General features: G+C 31.2%; 1 protein-coding gene across 1 annotated transcript; it reads right to left on the bottom strand.

The window, feature by feature from the left end:
- Nucleotides 1-1,084: 1,084 nt before the first annotated feature.
- On the bottom strand, nt 1,085-21,049 carry LOC107454440 (protein translocase subunit SecA-like). Its single transcript, XM_016071638.3, has 2 exons — nt 20,843-21,049; nt 1,085-7,640 (listed from the first exon to the last, which is right to left on the bottom strand). Exon 2 carries the CDS (start codon nt 4,091-4,093, stop codon nt 1,895-1,897), a length of 2,199 nt encoding a protein of 732 aa, XP_015927124.3. The 5' UTR covers nt 4,094-7,640; nt 20,843-21,049; the 3' UTR covers nt 1,085-1,894.
- Between the last annotated feature and the right edge of the window lie 934 nt (nt 21,050-21,983).

The raw sequence follows: 21,983 nt of genomic DNA, 5'->3' as shown, positions 1-21,983 counted from the left end.
TGTCGGGGCCCCTAGTTATTTGCAATTAAAAGATTATATAAAATACATAAGTTGTAAGAGCATGCGGAAGAATGGGGTTAGACAACAAGTCTTAATAATAACAATCATGCTAAAGAACTGCCACCATCTATTGCTGCTAGACTCACCTCAAAAAATATTTCGTGTGATCTTTCAGGACCAAAATCTCAATGTGTTATGAATTTATGTAAAAGAAGCATTCAATGAAAATAGTTTTTAAATTTTTAACAGCATCAATCCGCCATAGCAACGCCTGCTCCAGAACAAGAACTAAACTGTGCCTTGTTTTTATATGCGATCTAGGAAAATGCCTTTGCTAACATGACAGAAAAGAATCCAAATTCATTTTCTTAAATTCATTTAAAAAATTCATTTTCTTAACTCCAACATTTAGCTGCTCCAGCTACAACACAATTATATCATGCTTTTATTTCACTAAGTAAATCAAAATTCTTGAGGACTCATTTTAAGGTCAAAATTTGGAGATCTTTTAAATGGTGAAATAAATACTTGCTAACAGAATCTCTTAAACAACAGATAAGATTTTTAATTGTTTTAATATCTGCAGGTCACTTTAATTTATTTCAATAGATTTTGCAATTCCGGATAAGACATGAGAAAAATAGTATTTTAAACTTAAATTTTATAAATTAACTGAAAATATATGCATAAAATTTCTCATTCAAATATTAAAATCAATTAGTGTGGAGCAAAGTTTTACAAAAAAAAAATTCCTCTGTATTAAAAAGTAATAAATTAAGTGAGTAATAAATTAAACATCCAGAACATATTTTTTAGATTGTTTTATTGCTAAAAATGATTTTGTACTTAATTTGACGCGATATTAACTCCATTAGAGGATTACTATAGAAAATATAATCATTAAATATAATATAAAATTAGAAGAACAGAAACTATAAAAAAGAAAACAAACAGTTTAATAAATGAAAATTTTGAAAATTTTCGGAACATTAAAGTAAAAAAATTTAATAGTTTTTTAATATTGTTTACAATTATTTTACAAAAAGTAAAAAAGATACAACCAGTGAAAATATAACAATAAAAATCAAGCAATCAATTTTATATATAAAAGCTTTGAAAATGTTCTGAACATAAGAGTAAATGAATCAATTTTCAAAAAAAAAAAACATGAAATTAGTAATAAAACAATTTAAGTAAACAAACAGTTTTGCAAATAAAAACTTTGAGAATGTCTAGAAAATGAAAGTAAATGAATAGAGTTATTTTTATATTCTTTGCAAATATTTTACAGAAAATAAGGAACATAAAACTAATGAAACATCAATAATAAAAATCAAACAAACAGTTTTACAAATAGGAACTTTGAAGATGTTTGGAACATTAATTTAAATGAATAGAATTAGTGTTTATATTGACTACACTTATTTTACAAAAAGTTAGAAACATAAAACTAGAAGCAACAATAAAATCAAATAAAGAATTTTATAAAAGAGGGCATTGAAAACGTCTGGAATATTAATGTAAATGAATTGAATTAGGTTTTACATTGTTCAAAATTATTTTTTTAAAAGTAAGGAACATGAAATTGGTAAATAGTTTTACAAATAAAAACTTTGAATATGTCTTTAGTACTTATTTAAATGAATAAAATTACTATATTTGTTACTGATTGAAAAAATTTATTTATATATTTGTTACTGATTGAAAAAAATTTTATTTGTGATAAAGTAATGCTTATTCCAGACAAAAGTTTTAAAAATTATTTTCTACTTATTTTGACACCACACAGAAAATACCTAAAGTAATCTTTATATATAAACTACTTAACAAAACGTATGGAATATGAAAATGGTCAAACGACTACCGTAACAAAAACCACACTAATAGTTATTTATTAATCTTCTACAAGTGGAAATTTTGAAAAATATTGATGGCGTTTTTCTGTACTATAATCAGCGAGGGATTCGAAAAATTCAATTGTCATATTATGTGTTTGCTCACATCTTCGAATATTTTTCTCGACCTCAGTGCCTTTATTATTGGCTATTTCCTGTCTAATTTTGCAAAGCTCTGCATAGGTATTAATTGATCGACCACTTTCATTTTCCGAACATTTTATTGCCTTTAAATCTTCTCTACACAGAATCAATTCGTAACTTCCCTTGTTGTCTTTACGAGCCGTTCTGCCTTTGATTTGGGTTTCTTCCTTTTCGTCCAGTGAAAAGAATGTCTGAATTACATGCACACCCCCATTCTCTTCCACGTTGCGATCGTTCGATTTGTAGTCCACACCACGACCCATGGTTCTAGTCGTTAAAGTTACAGTCTGCGCAACGCCAGACTCATTTATACGCCATTCCAGTATGTCTGGTTTTTCATTTCCGGTTAATGTATAAAGACGGTTAATTCTATTTCTGTATTTCTGTTCAAATAGTTTCATTTTTCCATCAGTTTCAAAGAAAATTAAAGCAGCTCGTGCTCGATCAGCATGAATGCTTTTAGAAAGACTTTCGAAGATATTTTCTAGCCAATTTTCTTCTGTGTCAAAAATTAATACATTTTTATGGGGTTTAAATACAAGTTTACTTTCTCCAAAGAAAGATGGCATAGCAGACATGGTTTGGATTCCATAATTTTTTATGGCATTTCTTTCACAATTGTTTAATGTCATTAGCGTTCCACTCACTCCAAGAATATTTTCATATCTGACGGGTAAGCTAGCGTAAGAAATTGAACCCAAACTAATTAACAAATAACCGTAGTTTGAAAAGAATGAATGTTTATAATTTTCTTTTTTTAACTTGAAGTAATGAAATGTATTTTGATAGCCGTTAATTGTTCTTGATGTGTAAACGAATGAACGACTTTTAACGGTGAGAAAACCCGTAATTTCATCTATTTTGTACGTGTCATCTTCTTTAGTCTTAGAAACTACAATTGCATCTTCGACCATTTTTATCAAATTCTTTTCAAAAAAATCAGCAGTAGTTTTCAAAAAATTTCTGAACTCATCACATTCTTCATCTTTTATAATATCATTAATATATTCCTTAATTTTTCGCAAAATCGTATTTTTTTCAGAAACGCCATTTTCTATTATACTCCAAATCTCTGGTTGAATTTTTAATAATTCAGGAATACCCACACGTGTAACAGGCTCATATGTCTCTCCGTACTTATCGGAGAAGAAGACGTCAGCCTCGTCAATTAAAAGAACGGTGTTTTTCGGTACCTCGACTGCATCAATTACTTGTTTTGTAAGTTTGTTTAATATAAGATCTGAAACAACTGATCTTAAATCCCTCTTAATCCCACCAACTTTGTGTGTTAAAATTTCATTAGCCATATAACGAAATGTGTTGTAACTTATCTTGTTTTTAAGATCAAATCTATTAAACGTCTTAAAGAACAGATTGAAACTTGTTTCATCACGCATAGCAAGATAATCACTATAACAAACTACAAATGCCTTATTACCTGTCAGAGCAATAACAGAAGAAAGTAGTGCTAAAATAAGAGATTTTCCTTGACCTGTCAACACCTGTGCAAAATGTTTAGGAACTCCACTGGCATCTTGATCAACACCCAGAAGTCTAAATAAGCACAGAATTTGAACGCAGTGTGGTTCTATCCTCTTCTTTATATCTGCCACATCCTTAGATTCATTAAGAGACCAAACAGCAGCCAAATCAGCCAATAAAATTGGTAGAATATTTCGTTTGAAGTCCGAAGACCACTTTTGTAATGGTAATTGCTCTACTGTATTATCAATGTCATCCAATATGTCAGACACTTGCAAGTTTTCTAATGATGCGAATTTCTTCGAATAAAGGCTGTAGCAATCTTCCAATACACTTTTATCAATTTTCGTTTGAAATCCATTATTTCCAGCTTCTTTTACACCCTCTGTGCAAAGTTCTAAAGCTTGTTCGACTCCAATTTGGTTAAGTTTTCTGGAATAAAGGTAAAAATTTTCGACATTCTCTAAGCGTTGCTTAAACTCAGAATAAGTTCTACTATTTTCAATCACACAGCAAAACGGAACAGTACAATCTCGCAAGAAATGCTCGAGATCGGTATAATCGGACAACATGAATGTCCTACTGCGAGAAACAAATCGCCAGCTGCACTCACACAATCTTCATCATCCCAGTCATTCTTGTCAAAGGACATGCTCACAACATTCAGAAGTTTGTTAACAACCTCAATAGAAAAATGTTTAGGATGCGTTTTCCGCTTTTTCTCTAACCTTTGAATGAATTCTTCAGATTCGGTAATTTTATAAGATACGACATCTTTTTTGGACACCTTTTCTACAACTCCCTCTAGTTCGGGAAAGTAAATGTTTTTAGAGACAAACCATGTAAAGTCAATTCCTTGCAGGTGCTTTAAAAATTCGTTGTACAGTCTTAAAAACGTTATGGTCAGCTGTGGCCTGAAATCTTTTAGAAGTGCTTTTTGAACGATTTGTATCAGTTTCTTCATCACTACTTCCACGTCAGGTTTAAAAATGCTACAAGGGATTGGAAGCTTTCCAACAATTGTTTCTCTATTTTCCCAATATTCGTTATATATCGTCATTAAATCAGAAAAGTTAACAGACGCGACTTCGTTCTCCTCGGGACAAAGTAATCCGCTTATGATGTCTATTTGCTTGTTTAAAATAGTATGGTCGACATCTGTTAAAATAGAATTAATATCAGAGAAGTAGGGTGATATCTGAGCAGTGAATTTTATTATGTTATGCGTGGCAACACGGAATGATTCGTATTGAAGCTGCTTAGTCGTTTGGATGAATTTCACAAATCCAGGAACTACAGAAAGGGATAATTGTTTAAAGCGGCTTGTGGATTTGTCTCCTAAAAGAGGAGCGACAGCACAGTCAACAATATATAGCCAAACAATACGATCTTGAGGAACATTCTTAAAGTCGTACACATTGCCGAAAATTAACTTCTTCACCGATTTCCACAGAGACTCATTTTCGTTCTCATTTAGAAGTTTGAACTTGTAGGCGAAATTGTTTTGGCATGAATACATTCCTGGCTCAAAATGCTTCACGAGTCTGAAAATCAGACGATATTGCTCTTCCAACGATTTGTCCACCGGATTTTTGGATGACCACGGAATAGGATCCTTCATAACAAGCTCCCCATTTCTAATCGATAACAATTCGCTTGTGGTTAATTGTGTTCTGGAGCAGATGTCAGCGATTACCTCTCGTAAGGTCTTCAAAAGAAATAAATAAAGTGGGTGAGTCATTGGACCTAATTGTTTTAAGGATTTAACTTTTTCTGTTTGGATTTTTTTGAAAAAATTGTTCCAGTAGTATTCAACGAAATTAATTGGGAAAATCTCGTTACCAGATTGGTCTTTTTCATTAGTTAGCTCCATTATGTTAGAAAACAGTTCAATATCTTTATTGCTTATGTATAGCAAGTTTCGACCAGGTAAACGATTTATAGTTACAACTAGACATACAAGATGGAAGCTTTTATTAGGACACTTATTCAACAAATTTCTTTTGTGATTTTTTATACCTTCCTGGCATGTACTTCTTACAGCTGCAAACAAATCATGTGTATTAGGATTCGAAGTATGGCTAAATTTAGGAAAAAACTGGTTTCGGGAGTAAAGAAGATTTTCTACTTGCAAAAGACGTTCAGCATCTTTCTTTACTTCATTAGATATGAACTCATTTTGAATCATTGTTTTTAATAAAAATATAGGTTTGTCTAACGATAGGTTTTGAAATTTTCCTATCAACAGAAACTGCAAGAAATCTTCAGTGCAACTGGGATCATCCGAAATATTTTTACTTCTGCTTTCTAATGTTCGAAGAAGATCGTCGTATGTTGCATTTCGTTTGTCTAATAGGTCATCAGCAAGAATTTTAGTAATCAAGATACTATCAAGTATTATTGTTTTGTTATACTCGAATGGTTCATTGAATTTCAACTCTTCCCCATCAACAATTTTTATACACCCAACAAATTTGTCACAATTTGATGAGTCAATAACGATTATATTTTCACTGCCGAAATGTCCAAAAGTAAAGTGATAATACGAATTTATCAAATCCAAGCAAATTTTTCCACTATATTCAATACCATTCTTTTTCTCTTCTCTTTTGATGAATTCTTTTTTGTCATCACTAAATATCTTTTGAAAGTTACGTTGTTTACTATTATCATCCGCTTTCTTTTTTCGAATCCTTTCTGAATTACAATAATCACAAATTTCTGTAACTTCACTTGTCTGAACGCCACAAGTTTTATACTTTACATAATTTAACTGAGAATCCTGAGTGTGTGGAATAAATTCATTTGGTATTCCGCTTAAATTATTATTAGACTCGTTTGGTGATGGTTGATTCATCGAATTTTGTCACAAGGTCTCAAACTCGTTTTCCTTGATATCTTCCGGGTCATTTGGCTCTGCATTTAAATGACTTTCAAAGTCATTCGGTGATGGTTGGTTCATCAGGTTTTGGTGGTTACTGTCGAGCTTCCTTTCGAGCTCATCCTCATTCGGCACGTTTAAATTGTTTTCAGAGACATTCGATGGTGACTGATTAATCGGAATTTCTTGGTTATCAGTAGATTCTAACCTCATATTTCTACTTAGTTCATTATCATTTTTGGTGTTGGGTAAATCTAAATTATTGCATGATTCAGTTGAAAGGGAATTAGTACTGGTAATTGGCATCGAATGTACTTCAGTATTTAAATCCGGCATTTCATTTATAAGAGTAGTCGACGTATAAGAGGAAATCTGCCCAGTCCTGGATAGTTTTGCTTCAGCTGGCTTATCGCGTTCATTGCTCACTTTCTTAACGGCATGCCTTTGGAACTGATTCATAAGTTCAGAGAATACAGAAGATGTTTGCAAATTACGATTTTCATGTTTCAATTCAGGTTCTCTCATTTCTTTTCCAACCTTTCTTGCTTCTTCTGCTGCGTCATCATTAGCTTTAACAGAAGTTGGGAAATTCTTATCAAGTGTATTTTGTTCATTCGTGTCTCGCCTGTCTCCAGAATTCTCTAATGGTTCTCCTTCTAAGGTTAATGATTTAAATAAGCTGATTTCCAGACCATCACTGTTAGACAGAGCAGAGCCGTTATCATTGTTAGAAATTTCAGCTTCTACGATCTGTAAATTTGGTATAACTTCATACGATATTTCAGCTGCCTTTGCAAAATTTTGATAACCTGATATCGAGCATCCATCAGGGATACCTTCTTGAAGCTCAGAGTTTTCAACGGGGAAATCTTTCTTTTCGTTTGATGATATAGACTCACTTGAGGCCGATTTTGAGGCTTTATTACTGGAGGAATTAATAGATTTTGTCGACATCTTATATTGCGAATGAGTTGATTTTCTTCCGTTATTACTTTTTTCTTCTTTTCAACATTTATTTGAATCTAAACAGATAAAACCGTATCTGTTCGATTGCTTATTTCATTTTCTACCTTGTCTTTTATTAACCCGCTGCTTTTAATATGGTTTTTTAGTTGGTTGTAGTTCTCGCTAAATGTTTTGTTATTCTTCTTCATAGATGTTAAGTCATAAAGAAATTGAACAATTGTCTTCTATCCATTTAATTCACTTTTGATTTTATTAATTTTAGGAACATGGACCTGAAACAAAAATACATTAATATTTTCATTGTTATATTTCATATATTTAATCACTTGATATTTTAAAGTCATAAAAAAGTAACTAAATTCATAAAAAAAGTAATAAGGCATTTCAATATAAAAGTCAGATAAATAAATTCAGACACATTTTGGTGTAATTAAAATCAACGCCAATGTCACAATTAATGTTTGCAACTGGTATAAATAGCAACTGACTCTCACTATGACATACGCAATACAAAAACTAATTAATAACTATAGCCAGCAAAAAGAAATTTTTCCAGATGAAACTAAAATAAGTCTTTGGGATATCTAGAGTGTTTAAAAAAGAAATTGATATAATAAAGAGTTCGATTTAATTATTTCAATTTGTATGAATTAATAATAAAGGAAGACTTGTAAAATATGTAAAAAATTTGCAATAGCTGATAAAAAAGGAATTGAATTAATTACTTGTTAGTAAATAATTGTTTTATTCATAATTTTAGACTTTTAATTCATCATCATCATCATCATAGTTGGCCAGACAGCCCAATGTGAGCCAATGCCTTCCTATGAAGATTTCTCCATGACGACTTCCGATTTATCTTTGATCTCCAATTCTTTACATTAATTGCGAGAAAATCAGACTCCAGTGATTCAGCCCATCTCAACCGCTGCCTTCCCCGCTTTCTTTTTCCAGTGGGTCTAAAAAGCAGTATCTTTTCTATTGCGTTGTCGTCACTAATTCGAATCACGTGGGCGATCCAATTCAATCTATTTATTTTTATGTATTTAATAATATCAGGTTGTTTATAAATCTTGTACAGTTCAAAGTTAAATCTCCTTCTCCAGTTATTGTTTACATTCACACCACCATTAAAAGTCTTTTGCGATTTTTTTTTCTTTTCTTATCGCAAAAGACTTTTAATTAAGTATGTTTTAAATTAAAAATTAGAAAATATGTTTGCTTTAAAAATTGCTTGCTCATGAAAGTGTAAAAAAAAAACGATTCTTGTAGCTTCGTATAATTGTATCAGTATGCAGTTTGTTGAGTATTTCAGAAAGCGGTAAAAGCATCCATTAATATTTTATCAGTGGCATTCTTATTTTGTTGTTGGCCATTAAGGCACTAGGGGTGCGATTGTTGTTTTCCAGTTGAGCCATCTGTTTCACTTCTGCCAACACCCATACGACGCACCAGTTTATAGGGTGGCGAACCCATTCATACATCCAGTTATTCATCCACAGACAGTGATTTTGACCTCGACCAAAAAATGATCAATCTCCAATCCAGTACCCCCAGAGGCAAAATTTGTTTTGGGAACATGGATGATTTTGTGACCCGACAGATTCAGCGTGCTCCACCATTAACTACACGGCGAGTCTTCGGCCGACTGGCTGCAAACTCCCGTTCTCAGGAACGTGAGTCCAGCTGCCTACCAACCAGGCTATTCCTGACATTCTTTTAAACAAGAAATGTGCTTTCCGATAAAGAAAAAAAATGCCGTAAAGTAGTCCGCTTAGAAATACATGGAAAAAGACATCAATCATAATATCTTATGTAATCCCCAATTCAAAGCGTGAAATTTCCATTCTTCAGCTCGCCATAATATTTAGCATCCGAGTATTTAGGGCTGGCAAGTAAGTCTTGTCTTTTAAAATGTAGAGTTTCAAATCAAACTACGATGCTTTTCCTCAAGTTGTGATTTTTCAGCTGACAATTATAAAGCGAACTGAAAAAAATGATCGTAGTTTTCCTCTCCATTAAATGCAAATGTGGGTTCTTTCCATCAACAAATTCTTCAGGAAGCCAAATTTTTCCAAATATTTAATCCAGGGGTTCCCTTGTCTTCTGGATTGGGTTCAAAATTACAAGGTTACGGATTTGAATATTGGTGGTCGTTAACTCAAAATTGGGTCTGCTGATCCTCGAAGGTGATTAGAAAAATAAATATTAAAAATGGAGTTGTGGTCAGGGTATAGAGCGTACGCCTCCCAGTTAGTAGACCTAGGTTCGAATCCTATTGCTGGCTGTTAGATACGAATTCAGTACCTAACTCGCACCAATCACAGTGCTGACATAAAATATCCTCAGTGACAGACGGACATTGGGTTTATAGGGTCTTGCAGTCAGGCTAACCGTGGGAGGCATTGATGGATTTCCTATTCATCTGACGTGAATGTGGGGTTATTTCCATAGTCCTCCACGAAGGCAAATCGCTACCAATACTTCATCCAGGAGTCCCCTTCTCTTCTGGCTGAGGTGCAAAATTACAAGGCCAGGAATTGAACAATAATAGTCGGAATTCCAAAATTGGGTCAGCTGTTTAACGACAACTAAGAAATAAAATATAAATAATAGGGAGCAATGGTTTTAAACTTTAAGAGGGAAATTTATTAAATATACAAAAATTTGCCTCTCAGCAATCTATATCAACTGCTGTGTTATCTGTTTGCATCTACGTCAATAACTGTGTCAGCATCTCTGCACGTTTTGACTCTTCAGATTAGCATTTCAGAGAAAATATTCTTCAATTTTTGATTAAGATAAATAGTGATCACATCTTCTTGCGAGATGGGCTTCAGCTATCATGGACTAAAGACAGCTTAATTTTAATGACTTTTAATGATATAGGAATGACATTTGGACCATTGCAACTTTTCTAACTACAGTGTTTTTTGGCAAATTAGATATGTTTCAGTTTTTCCTTCTCTTCGTTCTTTTATGGTTTTGATCACCAAAGCAATTGCTGTTAACATTTTGAAAATTGTTTAAAGCTTTCGTGAAAAAGTGACGAGTAAAAATTTTAATCTGGTTTTTACTTTAGAAGTGAAATTTCACAGCCTTGCCTTAATTTATACTTTAAGAATAATTATGGGAAGAAACTTTAGATATTGTAATCAGCAGCTCTGCTACCCCATGAAATTAGAAAATAAAAATGAAATATGTTTTATCAAGAAAATAAAGTGCTTAATCATAATATTTTTAACGTCCCCTAACTTGTATTTAATTAAAGAGAAATTAAAAGGGAAATCTTTTTTTTGTAGAAATTGTTGATATAAGCAATTTTGCCAGTTCCCTTATATTTATTAATAATCAAAAAAGAAATAGAAAAAGATCCATAAATGAACAGAACGCATGGAATAAGGAGAATACATAGAAAGAAAGATCGGTAATAATTTAGGCACTATTTATTTTGCACTAAATTATTAAAAACATTTAAAGGACAAATATTGTAGAAATTGTATAATTATTTGAAATTTTGCTAATTTCTGAAATTAATAGATGTATAAAAAAAGTTATATCAAAAAAGGGAAGAAATACATGAGAATTTGTACCTAATTTGAAAAAAAATTCAGCGTTAACAAAAATAAACGCTGAAATTGTTATTAGCAATTTCGCTGTTCCTACAAACTGGCGTGGACGGCTCTCTTTATTACGTCACTGTATTTATTTCAAAATGTGTCCAATATGTGTCAATGAAACTATTTTATTAATTCTATTAAATGAAATTTTATATTAGATTGCTTATTAATAAGATACATTCCCTTTATTTTTTAATTTTAAAATTAATTTTCTTCCCAAATATTATCGAGTACTATTCTATGAGACCAACGCAATATATCACGCCAACTGTTAGCAGAATAGCAAAAAGATAAAAGTTTAAAAAAATATTTAAAAAATTTAAAAAAATAATTTTCAGTTCAAGAATGGTCTATTGCTTGATAAAGCATAGAAATTTTGCCTATTTATCTGAATTCTGTTTGTTTTATTTTATTCACTTTTGAATAGATTTTTAATAATAGCTCATTTCCTTAATACAATACGATTTATTTAATATGTCATTTCTTTTCAAATTTAATTAAACTTTTCATTCAAGAATATTTCTCGATTTATAAAAATGAAAAAATTAAAAATTGCTACTTCCGATTGTTCAACATCTTGAAAAAAAAATTCAATACATAGAAAGTATGATTATTTAATTTTTAATTTATAACTTTCCTAAATATTACTTAAATTTTATAACTTTATAGCCTACCTTTTTCAACCTAAACTGTATAACTTATTCATAATTTGAGAACCAAAAGAGTTGTGCGAGATAAACTAAATTTGGTAGGCATGTTTTAAAACTATAAATGTCTACTCTAAGTTCGTGCTTGTTGCATATGCCAAGAGCTAGTGGTGCCACTGTGAACATTCAAATCAAGGTTGCTCTAAATACGTGTTCGACAGTTCGCAAGCGTTATTTTTCGTTCAATTTCAATGGTGAGTTGCTGCTAGTCAAGAATGACTTTAAGAAAACCAAGAAGCTATTATCAACAGCTCACTGACTTTAAACATGGGCAGCGAGAAGATGAATTTTCTTTCCTCAATATTGCAGAAAGACTGGAGAGAAATGTATCTACTGCGCATGATTTTTATTTTATTTTATTTTATATTGTTGTATAGCCGACCCAATTTTTGGATTTATGACAACTAGTGTTCAACTCCGTAGGCGTGTAATTTTAAAGCCAATACGAAAGACAAGAGAACTTCTGGATCAAGTATTGGAAGAAATTGGCTTTCGTGGGGGACTTTCTGATGGAACTAACCCACATTTGCGTTACAGGGAGAGAACCCTCCCATGGTTAGCCTGAGGGCAAGGGGACTGTAACCCTTTACCACTGAAGATATTTTACGTCAGCACTGTAATCGGAGCTAAGCGTTCGAGGTACTGGGCAGCCTCACGGCACTACTCCTAGGGTGTAAGGCGTATGGCTGAGGCACTCCGTATTGAGCCTGCTTCAAAAATTCGAGCTGCAGTTTTCACTTGCAGAGACAGTTTCAAATCTATAAGGGCTGTTCAGAAAGTATCAAGACTGAATTTATAATGCAAAAACATTCATACATAAACAGGTTTTGAGTCAATCTCCTTTGAACTATGCTTCATTGGCAGTAGCACACTTTGCCCAAAGATGTTTCCAGTCCTCGAAACCTTTCTGGAAGTCAGACTTTGGGATGGCCTGAAGCTGCTGCTTCGAATTCTGTTTTATGCTTTCAATGTCCTGAAACCGGTGTCCTTTTAAGGTGTTCTTGATCTTAAAAGAGGAAGAAATCTGGAGGTTACATGTCCGGTGAGTAGGGAGGATGTGCTACTTGGACTGTTCCGTGATTTGTCCACTGATTTACGACCCTCCTTGAATCGCCGGAACCACTCGAAAACCCGAGCGCGACTCATCGCCTCATCTCCAAATGCTGTTTTCATCATCTCGTAGTTTTCGGTACCCGTTTTACCGAGCTTAAAGCAAAAATTGATACAGATTCGCTGCTCCGTGTTTTCACACATTTTCTGTTTTCGACGAAAGCACGCAAACACTCCACATGAAAGAAGTCAGTGTGATTGAACGGCGAGCTGTACAAACTTGCCGATTTTTGTGAGACGAGGTGAAATATGCGAGTGCATGATGGGCACAGTGCCCCCCCCCTCTAGGGGTTTTGTGGAATAAATAGAATAAATTCAGTCTCGATACTTTCTGAACAGCCCTTCAGGAACATTCCACTTACTCCAAACCATTTAAGCCGTGAGTGGTGTCTAGTGAAGGTGACTTCATACCAACTGCAACAGCGATGCGAAACAGGATTTCGATTCTTTGTTGCAGTGTATCTATTGCAAGTGATTGCAAGTACCTTCACACTACATGCGTCAACAAACTTGTTTCCTGGCTAGCATAGGAGTACTTTTCTTCTATATCTAGTTTTTGTTTCATAACTCATTTTATTGTTATTCTTTGTAAAATTATTATAAATATATATGTATTATTTTTTATATTTATATTACTTTATGATTTCAGTACAAGATTCTTCATCAATTGCCAAAGTAAACTTTGCGTCACATTTTTACAAATATTGTATCAATTTATTTTCGAAATTCATTTATTTTTTATAATTTTTGTCTCATAATTTTGTCTACTAATTTTTAATACTTAACTAATCTTTTTACGGGAAAAAAGTGTATTTTTTCTGTATAATTTTTTCCAGCTATAACAAGTATTTTTATTTTGTTAAATAAACTAAATTGATGGAATATTCAATAATTCAAATCAAAAAAGTTAGGAAAAATGAAAAACAGAAATTATTTTATAATCAGAAGTGTTGTTAGGGAAAATATTTTGTTTTTCAGAACATTGTTGTGAACAATATTTTGAATATTACAAATATATCAAGTTTGCAACTTAACATTTTACATAGAAGTGATAAAAAGGATTTTATTTCTATATGCAAATGCTTTAATATAGTTTTTTCTTACATTCGCAAGTTGATAGGAATTTATGAGATCAATACTTCACTCTGCGGAATAAGCGAGTGGAATTTTCCTGTTCAGCACCTTCTTTCCATGACAAAATTATAAGGCCAGTGTTTGTATTTATCCGTTTAAAGTGCAATTCATTGCATATAATAGTTCTTTTTTCACAGTGAGAAAAATAGAATTCAAAATATAGTTATTGAAGTTTATTTATTTTAAGCACTATAGCATAAGCAAGTACTGAGATTAGGGGGCGTTTATTAGCTGGATTACCAAACGATGAAAAACCAATGAATGAACAAGTGTTCCTTTACTGGGATTGTTTCAAATTAATGAAAATAAAAGAAAAATTTTAATTTTCTTGTACCTTTAGTCATTATACATCAAAATTATGTTAAAAATACAAAAATCAACTTCTAACCAGTGAAGGAACAGGCATGTTCCTTCACTGAGAATAGATTTCCCAGTGAATGAACAGTAGGTGTGAAATATGATTTAACATGGCTCTAAGTTAATTAGTAGTTCTGTGATATAGAACACATAATATTCTGTTCAATGTTGTATGAATAATTCCTCAAATAATTTCATTTCAAAATGCTAATTTAATTGCTAAATTTTTGGAAAGAATTATAATTTATTTATAATTTATAAATGTTGTGGTTAGCTCAATCAAACGTTAGACAGCTTAATAAACAACGTTTACTCATCGAAAACTAAATAAATATACTAAAACCTTGAATAGAGCATTTCTTTGCTAGGTTTTGTACCAATAATAATTAGCTAAATTATTATCCTAATGCGGTCTTTAACGTCATGACGGAAATGGCTAGGAAATATCCATTTAAATACACTCATCCAGAGGAAAAATAGGTGACGCTTTTTTTAAGTCTACATCCACTGATAATTCAGTGCAATGCGAAGATAATTTCAAAAAGCAAAACTCCTTCCTTTTTTAAACTGAGAATAATATTCGAGAGTGGTTTAAAGAACTTTAGAGGAATCTTAAGGAGGGAAGTAGCCTTGGCATCTGCAATGCGAATGAAACAGGAGTTGAATACTACCCCTAAACGGGAAAAATCTTTTGCCCTAAAAATTATAAGGATTTATATTCTATAGTTCCTAGGAATGAAAATATCTCGATTTCAGTATCAGAAGTTTCTTCAGAATACACAATTGTTTAAATTTCTCTTTACATTTTGTCATTAAAATAGCTTTCTCTTAAATAAGTTTTAATTTATTAGTTTTATCACAGCAATTGAGTTTATATAATACTTCACAATATAAATATATATAATACTAGCTTCATCAATAAAATTCGAAACCAGATATAAATGGGCGTCAATATAAACATATTAATGCTCAAAAATATATAAATATAAACTCCAAGCAATTTTGTTTCTTCGCCATAAAAAAGAATGAACGAACTCAAAACAAACCGTTACTATAGCAACTTAATTTTATGAACTGGATCAAAGTTATAATTTACGCAGACGATAATTCTCAACAATGTTTTGTAAAGTTATAGAAATATTTTAAAAAATGATTACTTAGAAAAATTACTTCTGTTCTTAAATAGATCTAAATATTCATAATACTAGTCGATAATATTTGGACGTGGGAAGTGGAGGCAAAAGCGTAAGCAAACAGGATTCCTTTGGTACTGTCGGCAAAAAAAAAAAAGATGTCACCCTGAATAACTTTCGTTCTAATGATCGGTTTTTCAGGAACTAAATGACAATCTTAATGGTTCCTGGGGGTGTCCTCAAATATGCTAATTAAGTAGTGTTGACTATTAATTAAGTTACGAAATCAGACACAAAAACGCTCTTTCTCTCGAGAAACATTTTTTTACATATTTGGGATCCTGTCCCTTAAAATAGACGAAAGTAGTAGTAGAGTTGAGTAGAAAAAATTTTAAAAAAATTGGGTTGCAATAAAGATTTATATACTTTGGAGATAGTCCCAGAAAACAGCCAAGTAAACTCGCCTCCGCAAATGAATATTTTAAAATAACCCATAGAGCTCAAAAGAAGAATACTTAATTTTACTCCGCTGCTAAGCAACCAAGTTCAGACTAAAAAAAAATGAAATTATGTTCTTTAATTGCTCGGAGAGGTTTAATTAACAATAGTTAATAGAAAATATTTCTAAGTTTCTCGGCAATAGAGAATTTTTAAGCTGCTTTCTGCCCAAATGCAAAGATTCTCCTTTGAAAAGAAAATTTGAATCGATTTATATATTATTTACGATTTTCTAAACTCTTATAATTTTAATACATGAACTTCTTCAGACATTATTTAGGTTTTTTATGTGGTTTTTATTTTATTTATTCGAGGATTTCATGCTAAAATCAAATTTACATAAATTATATCTACGTACAAAATTTTAAGGTTAATCATTTTTGCAGCTTTAATTGAGTCCACTAGGCAAGAAAGTTTGAAAAAAACAAAAAAAGTGCATGAAGAATAAATGCAGATTGTATAGTAGTTCTAACGCACATTCAAAAGGTTTCAGATAATTTACGATATTTCTTTTTTCTATACCTCAAGTACTTGCTGAATGCTAAATGACATTTTAAAATCATTGAAATATGTTATGTTTAAGAAAAAGGTTAATATGTTATGCTTTTGAAATAATATGTTGCATACTGTATGATTCATTCTTTTAAAAAATCGCTTCATTCTGCCTGATATTTAGGTTACATGGTTTTCTTTAGATAAAGATGATTTGCAAATAACATCCTGATGTTTCGATACATTCAGAAAATTGCAAATTCACCATAAAATGTCACACAACATGTTCTTCAATTACGATAAGCTACGTTAATCCCCAAATACCGATACTATAATTTCTTTGTTTTCTTATATATGTCTAATTCGATACTCTTTTTAAACAGAGTTCGTAAGGTCCAAAAGATACTAAAATGGAGGCACAAAAACTTTAAAATTAAAATATTCAATTTCATTAACTCAAAATATCTGGTCTCAAAATTTTAATTTTAAAGTTAGGGATAACTTTTATAGCTAAAATGCTAATGCTACGATTCTCATTCGTTTTTAAAGACCACATGAATCCTGTTAAAATATTAAAAGGCATATGTTTACTTTTACAAGCATAAAATCCTTATCAAAATAGTGATCAAGACCCAAATGTAAAACAGTATAATTGATAATGAAAACTTTAACTAGCTTCAAAAAATATGAAGAGGGAAATAAAAGTTGACATGTTTCAAACGTTCAAATATAAGTGCCCATTCTCAAGACTCGACAGTTGTGAATGGCTAGTGACTAACTATTGGACACTCAAAACATGTCTATTTTTATTAACATCAATTATTTTATAAATCAACGAAGTTTTTATCTTTTCTATTCACTTTCTTGGGATTATTCATTTAGTAACACAGTATATTAAATTAGTTCACTAGATATTAAAATAAGTTTTATGTAAGATATAGGCACAAATTCTTAGATTGAAAAAATGATAATTAGTCACTACTTTCTAAAAAAAATCAATACAGTACAATTTTTTTTTTACTGCAAAAATAATAACATTCTTAAGGACATAAAAAAATTTCCGTTTGCAATTGAAATTTTAAAAGTCGAATGTGAAAAATGGAATGTCCCCTAGCACCAGGAATCGAAATTAAGTAGTTACAGGGACAGCTATTTCAAACAAGTTAGAATTTCTGACTTATTCAAAGTTGTTTGAAAAGGTATTTTTATTGATCGATTCCAAAGTTTATTGTACATAAATTTTAGGGTATACTTTAGGCGTATTTCGATCGAGTATATTTTTACACCATTATTTGCTTAAAATTATTAAATAATTTGCTTCAAACAAATTATTCAAGCTATATGATTTAATGCATTTATAGAATAAAAGAAAACAGGGCTTGCATCACATATCCTTAACCTTGATACCGCTATCATTAAATAAGTGGAATAAGCTTAGATAAATAGTTAAATTTTTCTTGTCTTAACTTTCAAGAAATAATATGTTTCGTCCAGACAGATTTCTTTTCTAGAAATAACGAAATTATTGAATAGGTTTCTTGGAGCAATATCAGTCTTATCCTCTTATGACGAAACATCGAAAAAATTGGTTTTCACAGTTTCTGTAAAAAGTATATTAACTTTCTCACCTGGTATTTATTTTTCTTGTATGAAATTAAGTTCGAAAATTGCATTTATTGCATTTTTTTAACATCATATTATTCGGAATATTTTTACAAATTTCAATTTTTAGTAGTTGCTGTTTAAAAAAATAAGGCATTTTCCTAACAAATTATGTATAATAATACTTTGGAAATGCTACTAAAGTTGAAAAATAATTTTAAAAGTAAATTTTCGTTCAGTTGGGGGCTTTTGAGTTCCACTTATATGCATTAACTTTTCACAAACCAAACAAATAAGAATCATTAGACTAAATAAATAATTTGTTAAATCTTTGAGAAAATGGTGCACTTATTTACTACGGATGTTTTGCACTGAGTAATTTTAACATAAAAAATGTTTTTTAAATATTATCAGCTAACTGACTACAGTTCTGAGACTCGAAAAAAAACCTAACAACTACTTACGAGTATTAATTTTAAGAAAAAGCCTCTAAGTACCAATTAAAACTAAAATACCAAAATAGTTTAGTATATTATTGGGAAAAGAATCTACGTGGTGGCATTAAGAAAGAGTAAAAGATATAATGAAATAATTATTGAGTAGTTCTGTGAATCACACGCGGCCAGGTAATTAAAAATTTAATTTCGCAAATGTTCGGACGATATTTGAAATACTGAGATATTTTAAGACGCTTTAAAACTTTGCTACGTATTAGACAGCTTTTAATGTTCGGTATCCTTATCCTCCTTATAGTGAACTACAACATTTTAGATAATCTATGTTGAAGTCACAGGAAGAAAAAAAATCACTAATTTATCTTAATTTTTCGAAAAAATAGTGTTTTTAGTAAATAATCAGCTATTTTGCATCAAGAAATTTTAAACAGCAGAAACTCTTTAATATCTTAACAAGATCTTATTCTTAGTTAGCAGGCAATAATTCCAAGTTTTCTTTTAGCAAAAACTTGACAATAATTTTAAAAAGAGCTTTACTTTAAAGGAAAACCTAAAATAAAAGTACTAAAAAATGTGATTAGTATATTAATGAAAAAATAATATACGTGGTAGCGTAATGAATAAGATTTTTAGAAATGTCGCAATTTATTTAGATAGTTGGTAAAATAGTTCTGCGAAACACACGCGAACAGATGATTAAAAAAAATTAATGATTAAGACGATATATAAAATGTTGAAAAATTTTAAGATGCTTGAAAATATTAACTGCGAACTCGTAATAATAATTATAAAATATATATTAATAATTGCAAGAAAGAAATGAGTTCATTATAAAAACTAACAACCAATTTCACAGCTGTTCACTATAATCTTATATGAAACAATATTAATACAACGTTAGTTTTGAATGAACCACTAAAAACGTTCACTACTATCGAGTGTTTACTATAACTCTTGTTTATTATGAAGGAGTTAGGCTGTATTAACAAAGTAGTAAGCATGAATAAAAATTGATGGGGTTAACATGAAGCGTTTTTTTAAGAACTAATTTCAGAAAAACGCGAAGTAATTTTAGTACTAATTTCCTTCGTTTTCGGACTCCTCTACAAGCAGAATTTATTTTTCTCTCTAGAAAATTTATCAAAACTCCGACCTTTTCGGCCAACTAGAGTTTTCAAATATTTACTTCACGTTTAATGACAGGCTATTTATACATATTTTTTTAACCTCTTTTATAATTTTTTGTTGCAATTAGAAATTTCCACTAGCAAGAGTAAAACCCATTTAATTTTTTACACGACACTCGTTTTGTGAAGGCAGAAAAAAAATGAGTGATAAAACTGTACCAAATTATATTGAACGCTGAGTTACTTGAGGTTATACTAAAAGTCAATACAAGCTTCATTTTTTTAACCGCTACAAATAAAACTATCATCGATTTATCGCAACAACGCAAGACAAAATTGTTCGAAATTCGAAATTTTGTCCACTTTCAGGTTAGCTTAAATGCTCAAGGTTTAACTGAAGATCTATGACAGACGCCAATAAACGTTACAATTGTGTCCTGAATGATGCATGCAAACCTTATCGCCAATCGAAATTACGACAATTTTTTAGCAAAGTCTCTCGAACACAAACAAAAATAAATAAAACAATTTAATAATTACTTTCGTTACTTGGATAGAAAGGGAGAACTAAGTTTAATACTTTGTCAGATCTAAAACAAAAAACTTATTTCTTATCACTTTCATAGAAAATTTCATCACCAAAACTTCAATTATCTCCTTATGACTTTAGAATATAATGCTACTTATATATTTTTTTTAAATTTAGTTCTAACTTAACTTTTCTAACTGAAAAAAATAACAATGATTTTAAAGTATTTTATTCCATGATGTATAGATATAGATACCTAAAGGCAGACAAAACTCATCCAAAAGTTTTTTGAAAAGTAAATATAGAGATTAGCAGCAGATTTATTTATGCTATTTTAAAAAAAAAACTTAGCTACAAGAATAAATTTTAAAAAGATATGAAAAACCTATGCTTTTTAAAGATTATTTTGAACTATTTAAAGCAATATTTGTTTTTTTAAATGAAAGGTAAACATAAAATTTGCAATTATTTCAATAAAGAATATATTTGAGGAAGTTAAACGAATTAAAAAAAGAAGAAGGATATTCTTTAAAACATGAAAAGATAGAAACTTAAGTAATGTAATAAAAATTAAAACACCAATTATTGTGATAATAATTTAAATTCGTAAGTGTTATACAATTTCTTATCTTTATAAATAATAGGTAAGACGGTCTAAAAATAATTTTACTTTAAGACTTAAAACACACATATAATGCATAAATTATTACCTTCTTACTATCGAGTCTCCCAACGCGATGAGCAGTGCGAGTAATATTGAATTTAGTAATTAATGCAAAGTGAACGGTTTGGAGTTATTGGAATTACATACATATGCAGGTTTTTGTGCTCAATTTAGGCTTATAAACTTTTGTCTAATAGAAGGACAGATAGCATAAGACAGAGAAGGGCGGGACGAAGATACATCCAGGGAAACAGCGGGAATCGAACCCGCTACCTCCCCGCTTTGCACAGTGTTTGGTGGGCGATACCGCTCAAAGAGAACAGTCTTATCAATACTACGTACAGTGTATATTAGTGCAACAAGCTCTTTGCGTAAACTTATAGCTCTGCATTTCCTGAAACGTGGCTTATAGTTGAGACTAGGTAAGCAAAACTATATGTATTATTTAGACGTTGCAAGAGGTGGGATTAAACCATGTTGAGTTGCTTTATGAAGAACATCCACTCCTTGAAATAAAGTTTTAATTGATCTTTAAAGTTTAAAGTTTAATCTCAGCGGTATCGCTCGCCAAACACTCTGCAGCGTGGTCCGTGGGGGTTGCGGGTCCGAATCGCACCGTAACCCTGCATCTTCGTACTGTCATTCTCTGAATTGTACTCTTTCTACTTGACAAAGATGCATAAGCTGTACTTATGTAATTGAGCGCACAGGCCTGCATGTATTTGAACCATTAACTGAATTTGAATTGAGCAAAGCTTAATCAGTTGTGACTTTTTAATATATTAATTTAATCTCATGCATATGCAGGGCATATGTGATAAATGAAAATGAGTTTCAGAGGGGGAGAAGTCCCGCTGTTATTTATTTATTAACATCAGGCTTGCATGCTCAGAATACTGCTTAAGAGCACCTACGTCATGTTGTAGTTTTAGTATTAATACTTTATATACGTCGCACTAGATCTACACAATTGGTATTTTTGACGGTCTTGAAAACGTCCCGGAGGGCTCAATGACCTGCCCGCAAAGAGTGGAGGGCTTGACGGTTGAACACTTTAACTAGGTCCCTTAACACCTTCAGTCTCATCGCATTGGTCTACAACCCGCTCACTGGTCTCTGCTAGTGATGCTAGACTTTGGTGTTCTACAGTCACTTGAGAAAATACCTGAGTACTAATACGTGGTCCA

This window comes from Parasteatoda tepidariorum, chromosome 2, assembly GCF_043381705.1.
Source record: "Parasteatoda tepidariorum isolate YZ-2023 chromosome 2, CAS_Ptep_4.0, whole genome shotgun sequence".
In the NCBI taxonomy this organism is placed as follows: Eukaryota; Metazoa; Arthropoda; class Arachnida; order Araneae; family Theridiidae; genus Parasteatoda; species Parasteatoda tepidariorum.
The sequence above is the reverse complement of the archived record's forward strand: the minus strand, read 5'-3'. Positions and strand labels throughout refer to the sequence as shown.